Source organism: Talpa europaea, assembly GCF_964194135.1.
Source record: "Talpa europaea genome assembly, chromosome: 7".
Taxonomy (NCBI): Eukaryota; Metazoa; Chordata; class Mammalia; order Eulipotyphla; family Talpidae; genus Talpa; species Talpa europaea.
In genome coordinates this window covers 32,628,394-32,653,395 of record NC_140074.1, presented here as the reverse complement: position 1 = coordinate 32,653,395, position 25,002 = coordinate 32,628,394, and the positions used below count along the sequence as shown (strand labels likewise).

Here is a 25,002-nt window from a genome sequence, read left to right as displayed (position 1 = left end):
GAAACAAAGTAAAGGCTGGTAAAATGCTTTGAGGAGAAAATACATATAAAGAACACAATGACCTCACGAAAGGGCATCCCCGTACCTTGCTATGGAGTATGTGTCCATTGTTTTTATGTTGATTATAAGGGGGCACAGCTTGGAAAAAATGCTGAGAATCACCGCCCTCAAACTAGTATTTGAGGTAAGGTGCTTTAATCTACTTGAAAATAAAAGAGAAACTCTACCTCTTTCATTTATCATCATACTTGGTCCCTACAAACCAAATGAAATTAAAATAATGTCCCTTTCTGAGTGTCTACCTAGCAGATTTGAAGAAGCTAGAGATGGTAACAGTTTGACTGGATCTAATAGAAGCACCTATTTAAAATGAAACAAACAGGGCCTCCCTGGTGGCGCAAGGGGTTAAGATGCAACCTATGAGGCTACCTGTAGCCACAGCAGCATGAGTTCAATCCCCGGCCAGGGAGCTACCCACATGGCACAGCAGACCTCTCCTGACTTGCCCACTGCTCCCCTCAGTGGTGTATTTCAGTCAGTCTGCCTGTTCTGTTCCCCACTCTGTCTTTGGTGAATCCTCTCAACCCCCACAAATGAACTGTACCCCAGTTCTTGTATGCATAAATAAATATTTAAAAAAATAAAATGAAACAAATATTTTCTGAATTTTAAATCATAAAATTAACTAAAAGGTAGTAACAGCTTTCCTGACTGATTAACTTTACTGACACAGATAAGGAAAAAAAACGAGAGAATGGCTATCATGTTTCTTCAAGGATGAAATAAGGCTAAAAGGAAACTCAGAGGACATAACTTTATAGAAGTGGCTAAAATAACACAGGGAATTGACAGAAGAGGACTTTCAGATTACAATTTTAGGTTCTCTGAATGCTAAAATCCAATCTCTTTTTTTATTATGCAATGCTATCTATCTTGGCTTATAGACAGGCAATTTCAGAAGAGACTACTGTATAAATACCTAAATTTAGATATAGGTTTCTCTGGAATGTAAAAAATTAAAATTTCCAAAATTTTAATTATACTAGTACCTAAAATTAGACTGATGTAAAGTTTAAAAGTGAATTAAAAAATGAGAAAGCAGCAAGTTCCTCTATTTTCAAACACAGAGAGAATATGAATGTAATAAAACTCAGAAAGGCTCTTAAAATCTATATCCTGCACAGATCAATACAAAAATCAAAGATAAAGATGGTAGGCAGATGGAATAATGAATATAACATGTATTACATACATTTACTATATATTTAATATGTAAAGTTAGTCCTAACTTTTCTTTCTAAAGAGGTACATGAATATGGGAATAAATTAACTGCTTCAATTGTTACAACTTTCAGTCAGAGAAGTATTTTCTAAGATAACCCCAATGTGTTATATGAATTTAATAATTCAAACATTTCTGAAAATCACTGTTAAAAAGAGAAAAGTAGTAATTTTCTTTCATGAATTTACTATAAAATTTACTGTTTTAACATAAAGTATGAATTTTAAGCATATACACAAAACCAAAGGCATACAAGATCATCTAAATTTGAAGCTTACCTTTCAATACCTTCTCATCCAATGTCCACAGCAGCTGCAGATTGCCAGCTCCCTTTGCATGAGATGTCCTAACTTTCAAACAATGGAGGTTTTATAAACTTATAGGGATTACTACAAAAAGGAGCTGGTCTATGGTTACAAGATAAGTCCTTTATTATATTATGCAGTTTCATAAGTTTTTGAATGTATTACCTAAGGAACCATTAGGGAAAAGAAACTTTAAAATCCTTACAAAACTACACAATATTATAAAATAAAAAGCTAAGTCTATATGTGTGAAGAGAGAGGGGAGGGAAACGTACCTTACAAACTAAAGAACAACTCCATTCTGTTGCAATAATCTGGGATGTGTATGACAACACCAGCATAATGCTGGCTGGAGTGTTGCAAGGAGAGGGAGCTGGCAATCTACTGATGCTGGGGACATTGGATACCTAAGAGGAAGGAAAAGAGGAAAAGAAATAAATCCCAATGTTATTAAGTACCTCATACCATGGACACATTTGTGCACATTTCAAATAAATTTAAATGCTTTGATAGTTAAATTTAGATAAAAGTAATGTATTTACACAAACCATAGATTTTCTTATAACACAAAAAAGTTAACAGTTATAGGAAGAAAAATTAAAATTGTATATAAATATATAAATTATGTTTTTTTTAATTGAGATAGTATAGAGATAGACCTTTTTCTAAAAAAGAACACAAAAACATGATGTATATAATAAAAGCATCAATGCTATCTTTCTATAGGCTTTTACTTATGTTAGAATATAATAACAAGGATTATATGACAAAATACTTTTTTGTAGTGTGGTTCTTGTCACATACATAAAACTCATGGTGGAAAAGGGATTAAAGAACAAGTTATCATGCTTTAAAAATAAAATGCAGTAACTTTTAGTAAAGCTAGTGAATTCCCACACACAGATGTCTCATTTAAAATTACTAGCAATATCCAACGGTGGGTTGCAAATAATTTGAATTCATCTATATAAAAACACAGCACAAATCAAATCAACTGTAATTACATATCTTAAGAAACAAAATGAGATTCTCCTTAGATGAAAAGCTATTACTATATTTAATAAATATTTTTCTTATTACTTTGCCTAAAGAAACAATCACAGTCATATATTCCTAAATATTCAGTTTTGATTAAAAAACCTTGCATTCATCTACTTGGTATATTGTTCCTTGAAAAAATGCTAGCTTTCATAGCTATCTCACATTAAACCACACACATAACATTCACAGTATATTCCTTCCTAAAATAGCATTTAATTAGAAAGCATGATGACAAATAACTACATTGAAGATAATACTGCAAATCAGTATCACTGGCTTTATAGAGAGGAAAAACCTGGATGACAGATCACATTCCTAATAATTTTCTGGGGAAAAAAATCTAACAATGTATTTGTAAACATTTTCTAATTCGTAAAGAAGAAAGACTCCTGGACTGGAAAGTAACTACTGGCAAAGTATCTGAATTTGATCCCTTTAAAAAAAGTAAATTGGTGGTAGCAAAGAGGCTGATTCAAATTTATAGCTGCTATCTCAAGCAATTCACTGAGCAGTCTGAATAACTATGTATGCTTCAGTTGGCAGCATGAGAGCACAAAAAGTTCCACTAAGTGAAATTAAGGCTGGGACAATCTTAAAAAGAGGTATAGTATCCTATTTATTTTTACTTTCTTTGGCTTGATCACAATGCCTAGCAGAGTTGGCTAACAGCAATAATTCAAACTACAAAAAAAAATTTTTTTAAAAAAGATTTATTTATACATGCATATAAGAGCTGGGGTGCAGGCCAGAAATGTGGAGGAGGGGGGGCGGTTATAGGATTCACCAGAGACAGTGGGAAGAGAACAGGCAGACTGACTGAAATATACTGCTGAGGGGAACAGCAGATGAGACAGGAGATATCTGCCTTGCCATGTGGGTTGCTCCCTGGCTGGCCAGGGACTGATTGAACTCATGCTGCTGAGGCTGTGAACTGCTTCATAATGCGGTGCTTAACCCCTTGCGCTACCAGGGAGGCCCAAAAGCACATTTTTTAGCTGAGGTTTTTCACTATGGGATGTAAAAGAGTTTTTAAAATTGATAAATATGTTCCTAAAATATATGCCATACAGATTTTCTAAACACACAATAAATATTACTATTATATTTTTGGATGGCTAAGAGCAGCTTTTGTTGGTTTTTTTTAATTGTCAGTATTTTACCCTACTATCAATAATATACTCTTGTCCTAATTAAAAGGACACAGCTATTACTCGTTATACTTACCTTCATTAAAAGAAACTCATTCTGTGTTAATGCCTTTTTCTATTTTAAAGTACTAGAGAATCCACATGTGGACTTTGTGCCCTTTATTTAGGTTCCTTTATACTCTGTGTTAGATTTTGTGTTAATTTTCCTTCCATATATAATGTATTATTTTCCCTTTTCTATTGAGTCTGGTAAAATGGTAGGAAGGGTTAATTCACATTCAATTCTCTTACTTTGTTGATGTAATCTTCCCCAATTCACAAAAGGCATTAAATTACTCTATCATTACATTTTAGGGTTTTTCTAAAGATTTTGATATCTTCTGTAATTAAAAAAGTATCCTCTAAAAAAAGAATGCTTAAAAAGGATGATTTGTAGCTCATTTCTGGCCTGAAATACAACAGAGATTTAAATTCCAATTTCCAGGACACTCATCAGTGGGAGGTGGCAAAGTAACTATCGAATAGAATACAAATTTACTTAGGGCTTTAAAAAATATTTGGCATTTAAAATGTTACTCATATTTGAGTAAGTGTATGTGATATGCAATTTGAAAGGGTTTATGGCAAATTACATAAGTCACATTATGAAGCTCTAACTATGTAAGAGTATCATCTACTCTTGAAGCTCATTCCATGTTGGGAAAATACACCATTAATTCGCCACCTGGTGTAAGAATACTAAGCAACCCTTTCCCCTTTTATTTGGAATTTTCTTTGGAAGAAAAGAAGTTTTCAAATATTGTTTTTATGAAAGTCTCCCTGATGGGATTCAAATTCCAATAAGTAGAAAGAGCACTATTAAGAAGGTTTAAAATCCAATTCTTTCTTGAGCATAGTAATTAAATGGCAAAAAAAAAAAAGAACCCAAAACAAAATACCACCAAAAACCAAACCTGAAAGCAACACTTCCATAGACAAATAATTCATTTTCAAATAACTCAGTGACTACAGTCAATTTAAAGCTTTGTCTTGACAGTTAAATATTGTTCTAGCCCACATTTCCTGACATCTAGCTTTTTTCCCTCACTAATATTTTGCATATGTCAGTTAACATTTGATTCTTCATAAAGTCCAAATGTTATCTGCACCTCCACCCAATCCCCAACAATATACAGATGTGTAATTACAAGAACTGAACAAATATCTAGTGTTTGGTGACTTTTGAATAAACACAGCTTGAAAATAAATGATTAAATCTTAAAGGACAAGAACTAGCACAACTGACCCTGTTTAAAACTAAAAATTTATCCCCATGGTTGGGGATAAAATCTTAAACTATGTAAGTAAATTCCTTGAGGATAAGGATTTTGTTTTAATCTCTGGATGTGTCTACACCAAGCAGGTGGTACTATGCATAGACACAGAAGAACTGAAGAAATACCTACCTAATTAATAAGACTAAGGTAAAGAAATTTATTTTATCAGTTGTGCAGTTTCCAAAAGGTTGTTCTAATTTTTATAAACTTTAAATATGACTATTTACATACAAAATACCCCCCCCATCAAGCTAAGATGGTGTTCAGTTTTGTTAACTATTAGACTACAAGAAGATCTAGAATAAGAAAGTATACATAATTCTAAAAATTTAATTGAAACTAATTTAAGGATTATAGAGATTTTGCAAACACATGTATAAGCTATATGCATTAAATAATGTTAACTAGGGCATATTCAGGACTCTATCTAAAGTTAATCGCAGCAAAATGTATTTTGTACTCTAAACAGCTTGCTATAATTTTGATTTGATGCCTAACTGTAAGAAAATGGAATATGGAACAGGGGAGAGTGAAAATCTCAGTTCATTTATAAGAGTAAAATTATAAGCATTAGACTAAGATTAATGTGTGAAAATTTCTTTGCTTTATATTACACTTTTATTGTGAACAATTATGCTTGTGGGGGTTATATAAATTCATATAATAATGATTATGTAATTTGACTGTTTTTCCATTCCTTACTATAACATTATCTTTCTAGAATGAATAAAAAATATACAGCCCTATTTATAATTTATTTCCTATCTGAGAGGTAAAAAGTAAATTGTAAACATACTTAACAGAGAAATAAATCATACTGAATTTGAACTGAAGATAGAGGAGATAGATATGAATTTCAGTTCAAGACTTTTTAAACTATCTGATGAAATCGTAGAGAGTAAAAGGTTAGTAGTAACTTTCCTAAGTTCCATCAATTATGAGTGTGAATTAGAAGTATATAATGTAATAAAATGTTCTTAATTATGGGTTATGGTATATGACTTAATTGATGTGTACTAAATGATCAAAATATGAGCATGCTTTTTCCCCAAAATAAGTTTGCAGGAACAGACAAAATGAGGACACTTGGGCAAATATGAGCGTATGCCAAGGTTTTCCAATCTTAGTTGACATTTGCAACCAGATAACTTCTTTGTTGTGGGGGTCTGTAATGTATATTCATAGATGCATTACAATGTAAGTTTCTTTTAGCAATTTTACTAGCCTGTATCTGATAAGTGCTGTAACACATTTTAAACTCTAACAGTCAAAATTATCTAAAGTCTTCTGGGGGCTGGCATAGCAAAATCATCCCTGAACAATAATCACTGGCTTAAATAGTACTCTGTAGCCAAAAATGGGGTATCAACTTTTCTAATCTAAGCTTCTGATTTCTCTAATGTTTGGTCTGGCTTATGTACAGCCTTCGGTTGTACAGAAGTATTATCATTGTATTATAAATTTTAATTATTTTAAGAACATAATAAAGATTAGTTTTATCAATTACTTTAAATTCCTTTCCACTTCTTTTTATCACAACTTTTAATATAATCATTATACATGCTTTCTAAAAAAATTTAACATTTCACAAATATTTCTATGTAATAGCAGTAATCTACAAATATTTTAATAGCTACATGACACCATATGTATATTAACACTACTGTGTTAAGATTATTGTTGGATTTGTCATCTCACTACTGTTGGACATACAAACTTTTCCTAAATTTTCATTATTAGAGGTAGTTTGCTGAACGCACCACTGTGTAAGTTACTTTGGCGGGGGGAGGAGGGGAAAGTAGGAAGAACTAAAGTTAAATTCTAAATAAAATTACAGGATCAATGAACACAGGCAGTTTTATAGCTTTTCTGACATAGTGACTATGAAATCTGTAAATGTTTGAAGTCTGTCTTACATCATTGTCAAGTGTTGAGTGTTCAGTGTTGAGATGTTTAACACTGAAAGATATTTTAGAAAAGACATAGGCTTATATTTTGAATTTTAGTTTGTCGATTTTGGTAAGACTATCATTAATCATAATACAATTCAGACAGTTTTGTTATAACTTTTTTTGGCCAAATCTCCACTTTTCTTAATACACATTCTTTACTGCAGTTCTTTCCCTAATCAAGGAAAAAATAATGAAACCATTTTGAAAATCAAAACTAATATAACACACACTGAATTTAAGAAGATATGAGAAAAAAGGACTCACATGAAAAACTAAGAAATATAACTACTTCTATATAAGCATGGCAAAATCTCCCAATTTCAACTATTTAGAAACCAATAATGTCTAATAAATTTCACATACAATAATGTTAGGCAATTTTACCAATATCTTAGCTCTATCTTTCTGGAAAGCTAATAAAACTTCCAAAATTGAAAAAAAAATTCCAAATAATCAAGCAATGTGTATATTTTGTCTCTGGACTAAAACCAAAAAATAGGAACAACAAAATGTTATGATTTCTCTTTTAGAGCACTGAAGACTCCTATGATATAAATGATGAGAAAGACAAAATTAAAGAATTTTTTTAAACTACATACTTCTATTTGTCTTAACTAGATATTTCACTTTAAACAAATATCAGGTAGCTGGGTATAATACTTCAAGGTCCTCAGGATGAATAAACCAATAAAGCCTTTTGTTGAATAAACCCCTGAACAAATTAATGCTATTAGTTGTCTCTTGCAAGAGTGAATAAATAATCCAGATTTTGAAAGAGATAAATCTTCTAATACAATGAGTAGTTCAATGGCAAAACATTTGAGAGGCTAAGAAAGTGTTTTAATGGAATGTTGATGTGGGTAAGGAAATGGGATAATTCTCCTTGTTGCTTTGGTAAGAAAAACTATCTAGAAAGCCCCTGTAGAGAAGAAGGTTCCTAAGGCAGGAGGTGTTTATATGAATTAATGTTAAATCCTGTATCACATTTATTATTTCTATCTTTATTAACAGCATTTACATGATCAAATAAGTGTTTATATGGAATACAGCCTCTTCGTTATTAGAGCCATTATTGTAGATATGAAAGCTGATGACAGAACTATTCGACTCTAGTTTTAAGAGTGATATCCCCTAATAAAAATTAATACTAATACTTCCTTTATCTTACAATAGTGAAGGAAGCCCGCAAAGTAAGCAATCAGTGAAAATGGCTATCACTATCACCAAGTTCATGCATTTCATTAATAAGAAAGTCTCTCAGAGGTCCTTACAAAGAGCCCACTTCAAATAAGTATGATTACTTGCTTTCTAATCAATAGTTTTTCAGTGAGGGCAAATACACACACAAGAAATGAACATACACAAGAAATGTCAGACTTGACAACAAAGAGACAATGCAAAAGCAAAAGTACAAGCAAATAAAAACCTTCAAAATATATAGCAAAATGACCTTTTGCTAAATTGTCTACTTAGAGTTACTGATATCAACGACTTTTAGGGTCTAAGCACAATTATGGATATTCATTAATGATAATCCTTAAGTCATCACAAAGGGTTAAACTGTGTTCAGTATAGTACAAGGAAGCAGGGAAGGTTTTCATTAGGTGATGAAAATAAGAATTTAAGGACTAATGGTTTAAGTTTCAGTTATCTAGAAAATTCAGTTAAGTGGAACACCTTATTCCCAAATGATGCCAGATAAACTGGTATTTATATCAACGTAAACACTGAATAGTTAATTTCTACAACTAACAACTATTACACTCAGCATTAGCTTTTGTAAAAAGTAAGGAATGCCACTAAGATGCAACCTTTTATTGTCTATTTTCTTTATGCTGTTGTGATCGTTTCATTTATTTATTTATGAAAACAATCTTTTAGGAAGTTTAAGTATAAAGGAAAATAGAGCATGTGTTGTAATCTTAGAAGATTATCCCACTAAGTACAGTTCCCAAAATTTCTGTTTCTTAAAGAACATAAAATGTATTTTAAAACCAATATGCAGGGCTCCCTGGAGGCGCAGCGGGTTGAGCACAGCGCTATGAAGCTGTCTGCAGTCTCTGCAGCGCCAGTTCGATTCCTGGCCGGCCAGGGAGATTCCCACATGGCGTGGCAGATCTCTCCTGTCGTGCCAGTCGCTCCCCTCAGCAGTGTATTTTGGTCCTTCTGCCTGTTCTGCTCCCTGCTCTCTCTCTGGTGAATTCTCTCACCCTCCCGTACCTCTAGCCTGTACCTGAGAGCTTGTAAAAATAAATAAATCTTTTTTTTAAAAAAATAAAACCAATATGCAAACAGTTCTGGTCATGGAAAAGTCAGCAATTGAAAAAAAAAAATTTGACCAAATCTAATCAATTAAACTCTATACATAACCCTAAAACTTTCTAGTATACAGGACCTCAACGATGACAGTGTCAAATATTTGTAATTTTTGTCTTCTTTTACTCTTCTTCTAGTTGTTCCTGTGAAGGAAGGCTACATGCTTATACTTCATATCACCAATGGAAGTGAGACGTAAGGCTTAAGGAAAAACTCTCTAAGGGGTTAAAAGTATTTTACTCTCACAATATATGCTGTAAGTATTTTTATCAATTATGTGTAGAACTATTTCAAAAAACAAAATGCTAATTTATAATACGGGAACAAATCAAGATGCATAGTTATGTTTAACTGTAGCATGAAAAAACTAGAAAATTTATTTACCAGAATTCTGTTTAAAGTCATGAAGTATGGCTATCTCACTAAAAATTAAGTCTCTGCAGAAAAAACTATAAATAACACCCTGATTAAAAGACTTATTTTTTCAGGTCTTAAGGAACAGAATCAATCCTTTAAGATCATATACGACATCAAATATATTTAAAAAAAAATGTTGACTGAAAAGAAGATATTCTCGTACACATGCTATTTGAGATATATATATATACCACAGAGGTAAATTTTAAAATAACACTTGGGTTCCATATCAAGAGACTGCCATATACCAAAAGTATATATTTACATGTATGAAAACAAGGGTCTGAACCACTTTTAATGGAAATAGTTGTAAAACATAAAATTTTCTGTATTCTCAGACTATGTAATGAACATATGCTTACTTGGCTAATTGATGACTGTAACTATGAACATTGTTGTGTTTCTTAGATTTTTTTCCAATATTCTTATAGATATCACACAAGAGACTTCTGATATCCTTAAGGTTGTTTTAATACCTGTATTAAATAACACCAGAAGGCTGTACTTTATTTTGCTCCCTTCAGAATGCTACTAATGTTTTCTTTTTCTAGAGAGCATATAAAAAGCCACTACAAATCTTTGATATGAAGCTTGCTGTATCATTAACCTCATTTTGCAGGTAATTCTAGATTAATAGGTTTTAACAAAGATCTAAAAGTGACTTCATGTAATTCCTGAGGCATAAAACAAAAGGAATTTTTTAATGATGAGTAATCTTCTTCAATGTTTTAAGCCTTCCCCGTTTATTTTATGGTGTGTAACTGTGTTTTAAATCTGTGATATATAAAACTATAAATACATGCCAGCCAAAAGGATTTATTAAGTGTTTTACCAAATGTTGAGCGAATAAATATAATATGCTTAAACTGTTCTCTCAAGAACAAAATGAAGATAAAGATTATTTGTAAATTTAGAATATATATGTGAAAGTCAAGAAAGGATTTCAAAGGATTTCAAGGCTCTTTAAAAAAAAAAAACACATACTGTTTGGCATGTATCAAAAACATCTGTGATAAGATTAAACAATTTACATCTGTTACTGATGTCACAGCTAGTTAAAATGTTGTTACTAAGAAACAAATCCATACTGAAAGCATATAATTACTAATAATATTTGCAAGATAGAAACTACAAAAAAAATTCCCAGTCAGGAAACAACCAACTAATATATTGGGAAATATCTAAAACAATACCTGATATAGATAAATCAGGCAAAGAAAATTGATTTACTTGCCTTGGCACCATTTTTGTCTATTGAAAATGAAAACTAGACCACACAGGAGAAATAAAAGAAACAATGTTTCTACTTTTCATTGCAAAATTTTATGTAATCAAGAACAAGATAAAAAAGGCTTTAGAAAAAAGCAGGAATTAATTTTAATGCTGACAATAACAGATAGAACTTTTGTATCAACACCTACCGATTTTTTTCTACTGTTTTCCAGATCTTTGAGTTCATTCTCGATTTTTGTGATTAATTCCCTGAGTTCATCAAGATTAGTGCAAATAAGCTAAAATAAAACACAAAAACACAGCTTGATAACACATAATATAAAACACCCAAAATGTGGTAACAGAAGTTGTTTTAACACACACTGAAATCACAATTATTTGTTTCTGTAACAGCAAAAAGCAAAGAAAGCTCGGCAGTTTATATTTTAAAAGAAATGTAATTGTTACTATGTATGAACTTCAGGCTGTTTAAAAGAAGTATAAAGGAAGCTGAAATTTCAACATTGATGGTTTTATCCCACATCCCCATCTCTCAGTGTTTTATAATCCAGTACTTTCTTATCATTGTTAACTTTCAGCCCAGAATGACAAAGATCTGGAAACTCACTCTAGATTTCATAGTTACTGAATCACCTTTAAGAAATGCTGCACATCAAAAAAAAAAAAAAAAAAAAAAAAAGAAAGAAATGCTGCACATCATCATGGATGGAACTGGAGGGGATAATGTCAAGTAAAACTAAGTCAGAAGAAGAAAGACAAATACTGGTTTCACTTATAAGTGGAATATAGAGAAATAAAACAAAACCAATAAAAAACCTAGAAACCTGACTATAGAAGTGAAAATATCAGAGAGGGAAGAGAATAGGAGAGCGCAAAGTGGGGAGGGGGCACAATGAGCTATGGTGGAGGACTGGCGGTGGGTGTGGTGACATACACCTGAGGAGTGTGATGCTATGCTCCTGAATCACATACAATGTAAACAAATAACTTAGGAGGAAGGTGGGGAATACTTCATCAGGCAATCTTCTAGTACTGAAAAAATAAACTCTTGAAGAACTGTCATTTTACCTTTGATTTGGTTTGCTAACTATACAATTTAACAAATTATATTATTGCTGTTGAAAATAAAAATAAAGAACTATATGTAACATATTCAAAGTGAAATTTAGTGAAGATTCCTAATATAGTCTTAAGTAGTCTCTATAGGTAGAATCTATTTCCTAGCATAATTGGGGTGAGACATTTTATTTCACCTTGATAATGTTGGTGAATGGCCAAAATAATTGTTTTTTAGTTACTAATAATAAAACTAAATTTTAAACAGTAAAATATCAGCAACAACAAAAATATTAGCAGCTACATTTTAGTTCTTGTAAAGTTAGTTCAATATATTTAACTTTTTTCCTAAGAAATTAGTTCAATATATTTAACTTTTTTCCTAAGAAAATTTAAAAGCTTGTATTTTAAAAAATCTAATGTGAAAAAGAACTAGGTCTCTAAAACAAAACAACAATGACAGAGGAAAACACTTAGATTAAAAGAACACTATACTTGTAAAGCTATTAAAGCACCATTTAGTTCTATCAGTCCCATGTTTGCTACATTCATTAATTTTTGAGTAAGGACATTGTTTTTCTAAAAGGCGTACTTTCAAAAATAAACAAAAACAACAAAAGCAAAAGTGGGTTACAACAAAATCACTCCTAGTGACTGAAAGAAGAGACTAGAAGCCCCTTAAACTTCCTTTACTATTAAGACTGAATCATATGAAATATGGTTGACTTGCCTTTGATCTACAGAACTGGCAGTATGGTTTAACCTAACATACAAAGAAAAATTCATCAGAGATATGTTATGATTACTATTAACAATTATGTATTAGAAATATCTATGTAATTTCAAATTCACAGACGTGACAAAGCAGGGAAAATATGTATAATCCAAATCAAAGTTTCAGAGTAGAAAACAGATGTAGTAGGACAGTGTAGCTGACATTTATTACAAACTACACATTCCCAATTGCCAAATCCAGAATTATGAAAGAAACCCTAGTTATGGTCAAGAATTGGAACAGCCAGCTATGTAAGTGCCTCTAGAACTGGATAATGTCTTCAACTTTTATTATATCTATAAAGACTACACTTCCCAACGTATAATTTGCTATTATAACTACCATGTCAAATCTGCCCCAGAGCTTGTAGATGGCTAAACACCTTTTCACTGAACTTAGTGTACTAATTAATATCACAGTATAGATTTCTCATTTGCACATATGGCAAACTTCAGAGGAATTTTCACTTGCATCTTAGCTGTCTCACTATATAAGGAAGAAGAGTACATTCTGCATGTACTTTGTAGGAAATTATGTAACAAGGAAAACATAAACCCCCCACCAAACACACCCTAAAAAGTGTAACATTTTTAGCAATTAGTTATGAGATCAACAAATAACGATATTTCATTTAAGAAACAGATAACTCAGTTCTGACATTAACCATGAATTAATTCCCACAGCTTAAATGCTATTTAAAAAACACTTCAAGTGGTTTAAGTTAGCAAGTTATACTAAATCAGTGTTTCTCAAACTTGAATTTAATGTAATAGATATAACCTAGAATCTTGTTCTGAGGTGGGAGCTAGGATTCTGTATTTTTAACATTCCTAGGTACTGTCTGCAGATCATATTTTTGAACAGTAAAGTACTCAATGATTATGAATTACAAATCTGCATGGTTACTGAAACATTCTGGTACTATGGAGTTACTAAGAATGAAAATTCAAAATGATTTATTTCAATAAGGGAAGGAATAATGAGTTAAAAGCACAGTAATGACATACCCTTTAAATTAAATGACAAGACCTTTAAACACATTTTTTAAATCTTGAGCATCAAATATTTTAGCAATATTTACAATGACATTATATTAAAATGACTTAATGACATAACAATTTATACTCATTATATACTAATACATACATACCTCTCTCTACAGATCTATGTAATATATGCCTAATACTGATAATCAAAATATAGAATGTCAAGTAAAGCCATTAGAAAATTCTGTCAAGGCACATAATTATAATTTTGTTACTAATAACAAAGGGAAAAATGCTATTTAAGCCAACTCTGTCTTTTACAATGTAAGGGATATATGTGGCCTTTAAACTCAACTCCAAACAGTACTTATAAAAATAGAATCAATAAAAAAATAGAATCAATTCAATAAGTAAATTTCACCTTAATAATGTGAACAGATGCGGTTTTTTCAACAAAGCAAAATACCTTATTAAGACCTCCTTCTCATTACCTTAAATTTGAAAACATATCTGAGGTTAGGGCCTCTAGGGGTGAAAAAGGAAAGCTCCACAGAATCTTAGATTACAAGAATTTTATTCCCCAGGAGGAACCTCTGTAAAGTTGTCACACTTTCCCTCAAGAGAGGGAGTATTTGACACACCGATGGCCAAGCCACAGTCATAAATGTTAGAGCCGAAAAGGATCAAAAATATATAATTTGGTGCAAAACTCTGGCTAGGCTAAAAAGGTGTATGTCCAACTTACACAGAAGGTAATCAAAACACAGAAGTAAAGAAACTTAAGGTGACATACTAATAGAGTAAACCACAGAAACTGGAACTTATCTTCCTCCTAACTATGTCACATTCTTTACAGGGTCTTCCTAAATAAAACAAAAGTAACAACAATTAAATATGATAGTTTTAGGATTTAATTTATATGAAGGTTTTCATTTCTACTAAATGGTAATTATTAAAAGGCCCTCTCTTCAACTTAAGCAGAAATATGAGTATGATGCAGTGGAGTTTCGTACGTAGAGATTAAAAGAACTCCATGACCAAAACGTAGAAAAATTGTGCAATAAATCATTCCTTACTTTATCATTCCTTCAAGCTAGAAAACATGTCCTTTGGATATAAACTCAATGGGTTTGAGAGGTATTTACTTTACTTGCCCCCAAAAAGGACATGAGGTAGCATACAAACATGAAATACAGTAAATTACATTTAAAAGGGAAAACCAGACAGAAAAGTCAAAATGAATAGGTCCAAATACAATGGATTATATTCATTAACATTCTAATAAAATGATTTTATAATTTACTATAAAAGTTGTAAGGGAAACCCTAAACACATGGTGGTAAATACAAAATTTATATTGTATTTAAGCAAAAGTATACTATTAGCTGTTAAAAATATGAAAAATTTCTTCTCATTCATGATCATATCAGCTATGATTACTTCAAAATCTGCAAATAAGCATATCACGTATAGCATGAAAATAACCTGAATATATCAAAATATTTTTACTATTCTATGATTAAAAATAGATGTTTTTTTAATATACCATGTTTTAAGGAAGGAAATAACTCATGCTGTTAAAGTGAAACAAACAGTTTAACTGGATATACTCATTTTAAGAGGTAGCAATTCAAAATAGCATAATCAAAATGTCCTTAGCACAGAGAAGCAGTTAAAACACTAATTTTAATTTTGGTCCCAATTTGTTACATTGAAGGTAGTATTTTATTATGAAATAAAGTCCCTTAGCTTCTACATTGGCTCAATGGACTAATGTAGCAGTTTCAGAAGTATGTTAAGGATCAGTGAGTTTAAACTTACATTTGAAAACATTACTATGTATGTAAGGCTGGATCCTGGATTTCTTCTGGAAAGCAGACTTTAGAATAAATCACACATTGAACAGAAACAAGTATACATTACATTTAAGGTGCTGGTTACCAACAAAAAGCTGAGTCATGGTAACTAACGCTCTTAAATCATTTAAAAAACCCACTGATAATTTAACACAGTGAAGTTTAAAAATACTTTCTATGGCTTTGTTAAAACTGTATAAAAGAGATTTCATGTATTAGATTTTTCTCAAATATTGAACTTCTCAAATATTGAACAAATTAAAGGCTTTTTGGTAAAATTGACTATACTTAGAAAATCACTTTTCAACCTTTCCCAGTCTTTCTTACATTAACAAAACTGACAAAGAAAAATAGTTGTTTTAACAGTCACAAGTAGCTTGAAAAAAATTCACTAATATGCTAAATACTAAAAATATTTCCTTTTGTCCCCCAACTATTGCTAGCTAAAAAAAAATCTAACAAGTTCCCCTATGATGCCAACTGTGTAACCCACCATAATACTAGAGTAGGGCCAAGTCTAAGTTTTCCCTCTTATTAAATATATGATGCAAACAATATTTGTTTTTCACCTTTCAAATTCTTGTAAGCTTAGTCATGAGATTAGATTCATGAAATATGATCAAATCTGAGATTTATTTCAAGGTCTTATGTAGCTGGAAAAAGTGGCAAGAAGTCAAAAACTCACACTTTTAAGGCAATTCTTAACTGATTTCCTTACTCAGAACTCAGCATTTTTTGTCTGAAGCATCTGGCATGCTTATTTGAAAAAAGAAATTTAGTGTTAAAATAGTAAGTTCTAGGATTTAATTTTTACAACAATAATACTGTTCAGGTAGGAACTATTATTACCCCATTGTACAGATGAGGAAATGGAAGCACAGAGAGTCTAAGTAACTTACTGAAGGTTACAGAGCTACTAAATGGTAGAGTTGGCATTTAAACTCAAGTAGTTCAGCTAGCAAATCCATATGCTAATTAGCCACTCTTCAGATTACTGTTATACACCTAGACCCACAGAATCAAGGATGAAACTTGGAGGATAAAACTCAGAAATCTTTATTTTAATAAAGGCATTAGATTATTTTTTATATTGCCTAAAGTTTGAGAACCACTGGCAGAATTTTAGGAAAACGTTGCATAGATATGGTTAGTCCCTTTACAATATACACCAATAAATAAATTCAATCCACATTTGAATGCCTACAGGGTACACTTAAAGGTGGGATGATTACTTTCTCATACTTAGGTATAGTGATGTGTATACACGTAAACATGGATTTTTCCTGAAGCAAATAGATAAGCTTGATTTCTAGTTTTAAAAAACTCAGTGAAACCACTATGTCACATTAAAAAAGTAGTTGGGGTCCAAACAGGATTCACCCTTTTAAATTCATTAGGTATTTAAAAAATAAATTTCATGACTTAATACCTGCACACATTTCTCTTTAAGCATGCTTTGCTATCCATTTAAAATACAGTCCTTTGGCAAATAGGTCAGGTTTCACAATGGGATCTAGTATCTATTCACCAATAGTTTTATTATTTTCAGTAATACATTAGAATGAGTACTATGAAGAAATTTTTCTACCTAACCATTTCCATATAAGGTAAGTTCATGCTTAATGCTATAAACATCATATTTAAGACAAAATGGAGAATATGAAAAATTTGCAGAATCTGGGGTGTTAAATGTCATCTTCAAGAATTTTTGTAAAGAAATGAATTAACTTTATTATTTTTCTTACATATGGGGAACTTTCAAATAATTAAAAAAACAAACTACATAAAATTATACTGAAAAGCAACACTAAGTTTGGCTTGTAACAAAATTTATTAGTGATTAATACTACCTCCTATTTTTCGCTTATCTGAAGCAAATAAGCTATTTCCTGAGAAAAACAATCAATTTTCTTTCTGAGTAATATCAATATTCATACTGTAAACCAGGCATAAGGACCACTGTTCTCTTAACTATTCCCCACCCCTAGTCTCTCTCTCACACACACACACACACACACGCACACACACATTTATGCATAGACACACACATTCTAGAATCCCTTAAGAACCAGGAAAGTGATTTAATTAGTTTATTTCAAACAGCTCAATCTGGCAAAACATGTACTTTTGACCTTATGTTTCTGTGCATGGTGAGCAAATGATCAATAACTGACTGAAAGCATCTCTCAAGACTGTTTTTCTAACTATGTTGCCCTTGGCAATGGTAAAAAACACATTTTATAATTGCATGCCAGAACACACTGATAGAAACCAAAATTTCATGAAAGAGTATTTACCATTATTATATATTATACATTCTTATAACTTCTTTTCTATTTAACTTTGCTATTTTAAGAGAGATGTTGGTTAGGCAATTTATTAAACTGATTTCATGCCATGCACTTTAAAAACACTGTCTATGCCACTTATTACATATAAGAGTCCATCCACCAAGATTGGAATGGAGACAATTAAGAACAGTGGGCCAGATCTATTGTGAGATCTGTAGTGCCAGGATGAATAGTTTGAGGGATTGAAGGAAAATATGAGTGGAAGAAATAGAAAAGGCTAGCATGACATCAGTGGAAGAATGATATATAGTATTATAGCACTAAATAATATGTATAACAGTGGTAGAAAGAAAGTTAAGTATATAGTAAATATACATTTTTTACCATATATGCTAGGTTATTATATATAGAAAAGTTTAACAGAAACTTTCATAATTCATCTTAAGAATGTCATTAAAAATACTCTAAAATACCAAGAGATAAACATGTCTATTTTCACTGTTCATTTAAAAATATTAAATTTTGCCAATTAGTTTCTCTCATAAAAATACTACCCAAAATAGGATCTCTGCTGAAAAACAGATGTTTCTATAATTTTGAATATATGTAACTTAAACTCACAAATATATTACCAGTACTTCCACAGTTATTACAATTATTTTAACATCACGTTTATTTTTTGACACTGAAGTATTAGATTATACTTATAAAACTTTCAGAAATGGATTGGGCAAATTAATAAAAAGTAATTTGTTGAAGAAAACACACCTTTAAAAATAAAAAATAAAAGTATTTAATTAGGATGAGGGGCTATACACATTTTAGGGTCAGCTACAAATGAAAAACTTCACATAATCATATGAACTTCAGAGAGAATATCAAGTAAAAGTTAACTGAATCATCATTTAAACATTTTTGCAAAAGGTAAAAAGTAGTTGTTATGTACTGCCATATGATTATATAAAGCGAGTGGTAAGATTTAATCTGCTAGCATTTCAAAATTTACCTCTATTAACTTACATTAAAAAAAACTTTTGAATCTTTTTTTAAAAGTTAGTAAGTCTACCATTTCAGTGTCTAAATAAATGAAAATAGATTGCCTAGAGAATATGTCCATATACAAATTATGATTTGCTCTTGGAAGACTTTCATTAACTTTTATGTATTTCTATTAAACTACTTCTACAAAACACTATAACATATTAAAAAAAACCCCACAGATATTTTTGACTATCAAGAGAAAAAAATACAGGTAAATTTTAAAACTACCAGATTATATCTTAGCTATGTCTGCACTTGCAGGGAAAAAGTCATAGTTGGAAATATTTTATTGAAAATATGTTACTGTAGCATTTTGTTACTCTCTTGGGGAAAGGCAAAAACAATAAACAAAAAATTAAAAATTCTGAGACAAAGTCGAAACATTTACCTGAAATTCTGGTACAGTAGGTGACTTTGTGACTGTTTTCCTCTTCTTTGTGATTGCTTTTTTAGATATGGATTTTTTTCCTTTCAAGATTAAAAGAGAAAAGCTTCATAATGCTGTTTATAGAACTTCATTAACAAAAACCAAATTACACAGAACCTTGAAAGTTAAATTATAACAGATGGCTTTTAGTGAGTCAAATAAAAATGATGAATCAAAGCAAGTCCCAGTAAGAGCAAACATTAAACTACAACTACCTGTAACAGACATATTAACAAATGCTGTTTTCTTTAAGAACCAAATTTCACATTCTCCAATGAGGTGCAGAGCTCACAATTTATTGCACTAAGATTAACTGCTCAGTTAAAAGTCTAATACACAAATTAAAATGAGATTACATAAGGAAAAAAACCCTTACCTTTAACAAAGTCTCCCACAGTCAGTAATTGCATACAACTATACTCTCAAGACTATGGTCTTTAGCCAACCTAAATGCGAAAATCCCCTCCACAGTTTAGGAAACAGGTTTTTCTATCCCTTTAGCTCTCTGCACTCACCTAATGGGCTGGCTGCCTTTGGCAGTATTCAATATCCAGTTTTAAAACAAGATAAACATCTCCCTTTAAAGTGCACCTAGTCATGTGTGCAATGAAAATCACTGAAAAATAAACCACATCCTTAAAGAAATCCAGTTCATAGTATAGCTTGAAGTATACCTACTAAGAATTTACCTGACGAAATTACACATATCTTCTATTTTTAGTCAGAAACACGTTAAAGTAAAATAAAAAAATGTTTTCCCCTATTTGTAATTAACAAAACCAGTTAATGAACTGCTAACTAATTATTCAACAAACAAGATATACAGCACTGTATACATAATGGGGACAACAGAGTTATAAAATGAAAACCCTATCCTCTGGGAGCTTATAATTCTATGTAAGGGAATAAAAAAATTAATTAGAAAAACTTAAAAGTTAATTTTAGCTCACAATCATTTGGAGGTTAAAATCAGCTTAAAAGTTATTGTTTTTTCAAAAAGGAAAATGAGTATGTACACAAGGCACCTTAGCTCTACATAATCTCTAATGTTCCTTTCCAAAGATTTTCTTGTGCAGATATGATCCTCCTTGTATGAAAACAGTCTATTTGATTGCAACATTTTATTCAACTCACAGCACAAATCCAGGTCACAACAAAACTATTTTCTTCTGTATTCCTTTTTAAGCATATCAGAGAACTGTAAGCTGGATAATTTCTAACTTCTGATTCAATAAACTACAGGAATATTATGCTTGAATGCTAGAAGTTTTAAGTTGCTGACATTCACATAGGTTTTATTTTCTTTTTCTAACAAGTATCACAAAATAATCATTTATCTGCTTTTAATTAAATTAAAATAAATATGTATCTCTTTTCTATCACTATTATTTGCTTCTGTGCTTATATAGTAGTTACACCAGAACATAACTCCTATGAAAATAGGTAAATGGGTGGACAGCTTGAACAAGGAATATTCAAGGAAAGGTGACTAAATTCTTGCTCTCTCTGTAATATATCTAGTAATTGATTTCTAAATTGGATGTAATATTTCTCTCTCAAGGGAACTCATGAATGTGAACACCAGGATGGCTGGCCCTTGCCAACCTAAATCTGGGAAGGCTATAAAAACAGCAATTTGAATGAAGTGAAATCCTTCCTTAATCCTTACCCCATTGGTCCCCACTTCCCCAGCTCACCCCTGTCCTAGTACTGTTTTCATTAAAAAAATAATTGACTTTGTATTTATAAGCACAACAGAGGTTGCCCTTGATACTCCCAATGAATTTCATATTGTTGCCACATAGGCACTAAACTCAGGTACTAAATTAAATTCTCAGTTAACCTTAGCAGTCACTCTATTTGAATGGATTCAAGGTGGTTACTGGATATTTCCTCCCAGTCATATCATTAGGATATTTAAACATTATTAAGTAACTGGAAATAATCTTAGGTAGTGGTCTTAAGTATTATCTCTGACCACTTACTAGCTGCAAGACCTGAGCAAACACCATTATTTCCTAGTGCATTTTTTTCATCAGCAAAGCAGGGATAATATTACCAACTTTGTGAGAATTAAATGAGCCAAAACTTGTAAAAAGCTTAGACTTAAACTTTCATCTTAATTCTCCTTGCCAAATAGGTCCTCCGTGTTATCAGTTTACTTTGTAAATGTATCAATGTCATATTTATCATGCAATATTTAGTTATCTCTTTGTTTCTCTTTCTTTCTAGATTGTGGATTACTGATGAAAGAAATTACATTATTCATTTTATATTTACAACATTTAGCACATAAGTTATGAGAAATAATCCTTATACACAAGAATTATTTCATCAGAAAATTGACCAGTCTTGAGCTAGAAAAAGGAAGATAGGTAACTGTTTACAATTCTGAGCACCCATTTGAGTACATCTTATGGTGAGGAAAAGCACTGACAAAGGCTTTTAAAAAAATTACATTAAGTAGCCAAAAGCTTTACAACATGACCTAGCAGTGGCAGCAAAACTAAACCTCCAATATTTATTGAGCGCATACTATGGGCCAGATGCTTAGTGATTTATATAAATTTACCTTAGTTAATTCTCAAAACAATCTTCTAAGGTAGGCAATACCTCATTTTAATGTGGGATAACTAAAGATAAAGATCACTTAAACATACTCAAGAGTTACACTCTAAGCAAGCACCATAGCCAGAAAGTCTAACTCCAAAGTCCAAGCTATTTCCATGATGTAATTTTAACCGCTCAAAAATCATAGTTACCATTTAATGATTCTTACCAAGGTGCCAAGCACCAATGTCAGGACCTATGCATTTGCTACTCCAAATTAGTCTTTGTTAACGGTACAGAAAGTAGGTATTAACTCATTTTTCAGATTGAAAAACAGGCTATAAAATAGGCTATAAAAATAAACTGATGAAGGACTTTTAGTTAATATGTAGTAGAGCATGTATTTGCACTAGATGTGTCTCACTTAAGCTACATTCTTTTTATGATAATACTACATTCTTTGAACCTTTTGCAGGGATGTAATCTGTTTCTGGTTGATTTCAGAACATTCCTTTTGATTAGAGTTTAAAGACTTGCAAACTATTAATATTATATATCCTCCTCTCAAACTCCTGCACATCTGACCTGTACCCTGGTTCTTGTATAAATAAATAAATCTTTAAAAAAAATAAAATAAAAATTTTTGAATGCAGATTTTTTAGTATTCTTAAGTAAAAATAAGTTCTTCCTTTTTATTACATATTACTTTAAAAACAGAGCATAGGATACTACAAAACCACATGACTTTTAACTGATACTGTTTTTGCTTCAGGGTAGTTAAGTACATAGGGCAAGTTACATTACTGCCCTCCCGGCCCATGTGGGTTCCATTCCCTTACCACTTACTTGATCACACCCTAAGAGGTCTTTAATCCCCACTGCCCTAAGTCACCTGGTCTCATAAAACAGGATATAATTCTCAGATCTTGGGAGTTTGAAGTCAGAAGTCAGCTTAGAACATAGACAGAACTTCAACACATTCTGTAAGCCTAAAATGCACACATGGACAAAAAGTATCAATTTATATTTGGAAAATGGATAAGGAAACCTTAATGTGGCCTAATAATTAAATTATAAGTTCATCTACGGAAACTTTTTTTTTAAAAAACTATGATTAGGGGTCCTCCCTGGTGGTGCAAGGGTTGGGATGGAACCTATGAAGCTATCCACAGCCACTGCAGCATGAGTTCGATTCCCCGCCAGCCAGGGGAGCAACCCACATGGCGCAGCAGACCTCTCCTGACTCTTCCGCTGCTCCACTCAGCAGTGTACTTTGGTCAATCTGCCTGTTCTGTTCCCCACTCTGTCTCTGGTGAATCCTCTCATCCCCCTCCACCCCCCCACCCCCCCACGCCTCTGGCCTGTACCACAGCTCTTGTATGCATAAATAAATAAATCTTTAAAAAAATTAAAAAAAAAACTATGATTAGAATGGCTCAAGAAAAGTCTTACTTGAAAAAAAACCTATTTCATATAACTTATAATACAACTTATAACAAAACTCTAATTTTCTAAAATGTGGAGATGCACCTCTTAGAAAAATGAAAGAAGTTATAATCCTCAAAACAACTCTTCTTTTCTCAGGCCACATCCTTATTCCTCTCCTCTCTCTCCATTCCTTAGTTTCCCTGCCTGTCTTTACTTCTTGGCCCTTTGGAGTTTTCAGAAACTTCTATTTCAATGCTCCTCTAAATCTGGCCTTCCCATATTTAAAAATGATCCCACCACATTCACTACTCTTTCAATGTTTTCACTTTAGGAATCATGGTAATAAATGAATGCATATAAGACATTAATCATTACTAAAAGTAAAAACCCAAGAGCATTTGTATTATTAAATAGTGAATTTGGAAAGTGCCTGGAATATGAAGTCGCAAAAATGGAATCTAAATTTTACTTTTATTTACTAAATGTTCAAGCCTTGAGCTAACATTTATACCCCACAGAAGTTTCTGGAATGTTCCATCTCTACATAAGCAATTTAACTTTAAGAAAATGCTGATTTTTCTTACCTATCAAGCAAATTTTTCATCATACTGGCAATTTTTAAACCCTATAAATTAATAAATCTTGAACACTGATTTGTTTCTGTTTAGTTTTGAGTAGTGGATCAGCTGTCAATTTCTGCTCCTTTTTTGCAAAATATCTTTCAAGTTATTTTCTTCTGTCCATGTGATAAACCACATAAACATTCCTTAATTGGATTTAGAATTTTCTCTTCCTAAAGTTATTTTCTACTTTTTCATCTAAACCCTGCCAGTTCTCCTCACAGCTTTTTAAAAATATTGTTCGAATGTTCTAATTACCTCACAAATTCCTCTCTCTTAAACCTGACACTATGTGACTCTGGACACATTAATAAATCTCACTGTATCTCAGTTTAAAATCTACAAAATGGGGAATAATATCATCGACTTTATTAGGTTTTTATGAACACTAAATTAGATAGTAAGTATAAAAGTTCAGATTAGCACCTGGTACGCAGTAAGCATTATATGAGCATTTGCTTTGTGGGGAATAAGTAGAAGGCATTAATACAAAAGAACATGATGTAGAGTTGTCATATAAGTGACACACTTATATGTCATATAACGTATATATTTTGTCATTTAAGTGACACACAGCTCTATAGCGCTATCAACACAGAACTATATACCTTTATTGCAAATATGGCCCTGGATGTTATCAAATATTATAGATTTCATTCCTTTCTCAGTCCTTCTGCATAAAGCAGCTCATTGCTTTTCACACATGACTTCTTATTTCAAGCTTACTTCCTTGCACTAGGTTCATGATTCAATTATTGAAAACAGCAGAACATGCCTAGAAAGAGATCATCCCTAAATGGCATATTCCCATCATTTAAACAGCTTCAAAAACCTCAACTTTTCAACTTTTTCTCCAAGCTTTTCTCTATTGCTAAATTTTTCAGTGATACCTAGCTTAATTATACCTCCATGTTTCTTCTCACATTATTCACCATTTTTTATATAACCAGTCTCAATTATTC

General features: G+C 31.7%; 1 protein-coding gene across 1 annotated transcript in view; it reads right to left on the bottom strand.

Moving 5' to 3' along the window:
* BRD10 (bromodomain containing 10) overlaps nt 1–25,002 on the bottom strand; it is a gene marked incomplete at both ends in the record, with an annotated part of 89,919 nt that overhangs the window by 12,087 nt on the left and 52,830 nt on the right. Inside the window, 2 exons of the mRNA XM_084239018.1 lie at nt 11,199–11,288; nt 19,404–19,483. Of these exons, the coding sequence (XP_084095144.1) occupies nt 11,199–11,288; nt 19,404–19,483 (170 nt within the window). The remainder of the gene's footprint in view (nt 1–11,198; nt 11,289–19,403; nt 19,484–25,002) is intronic.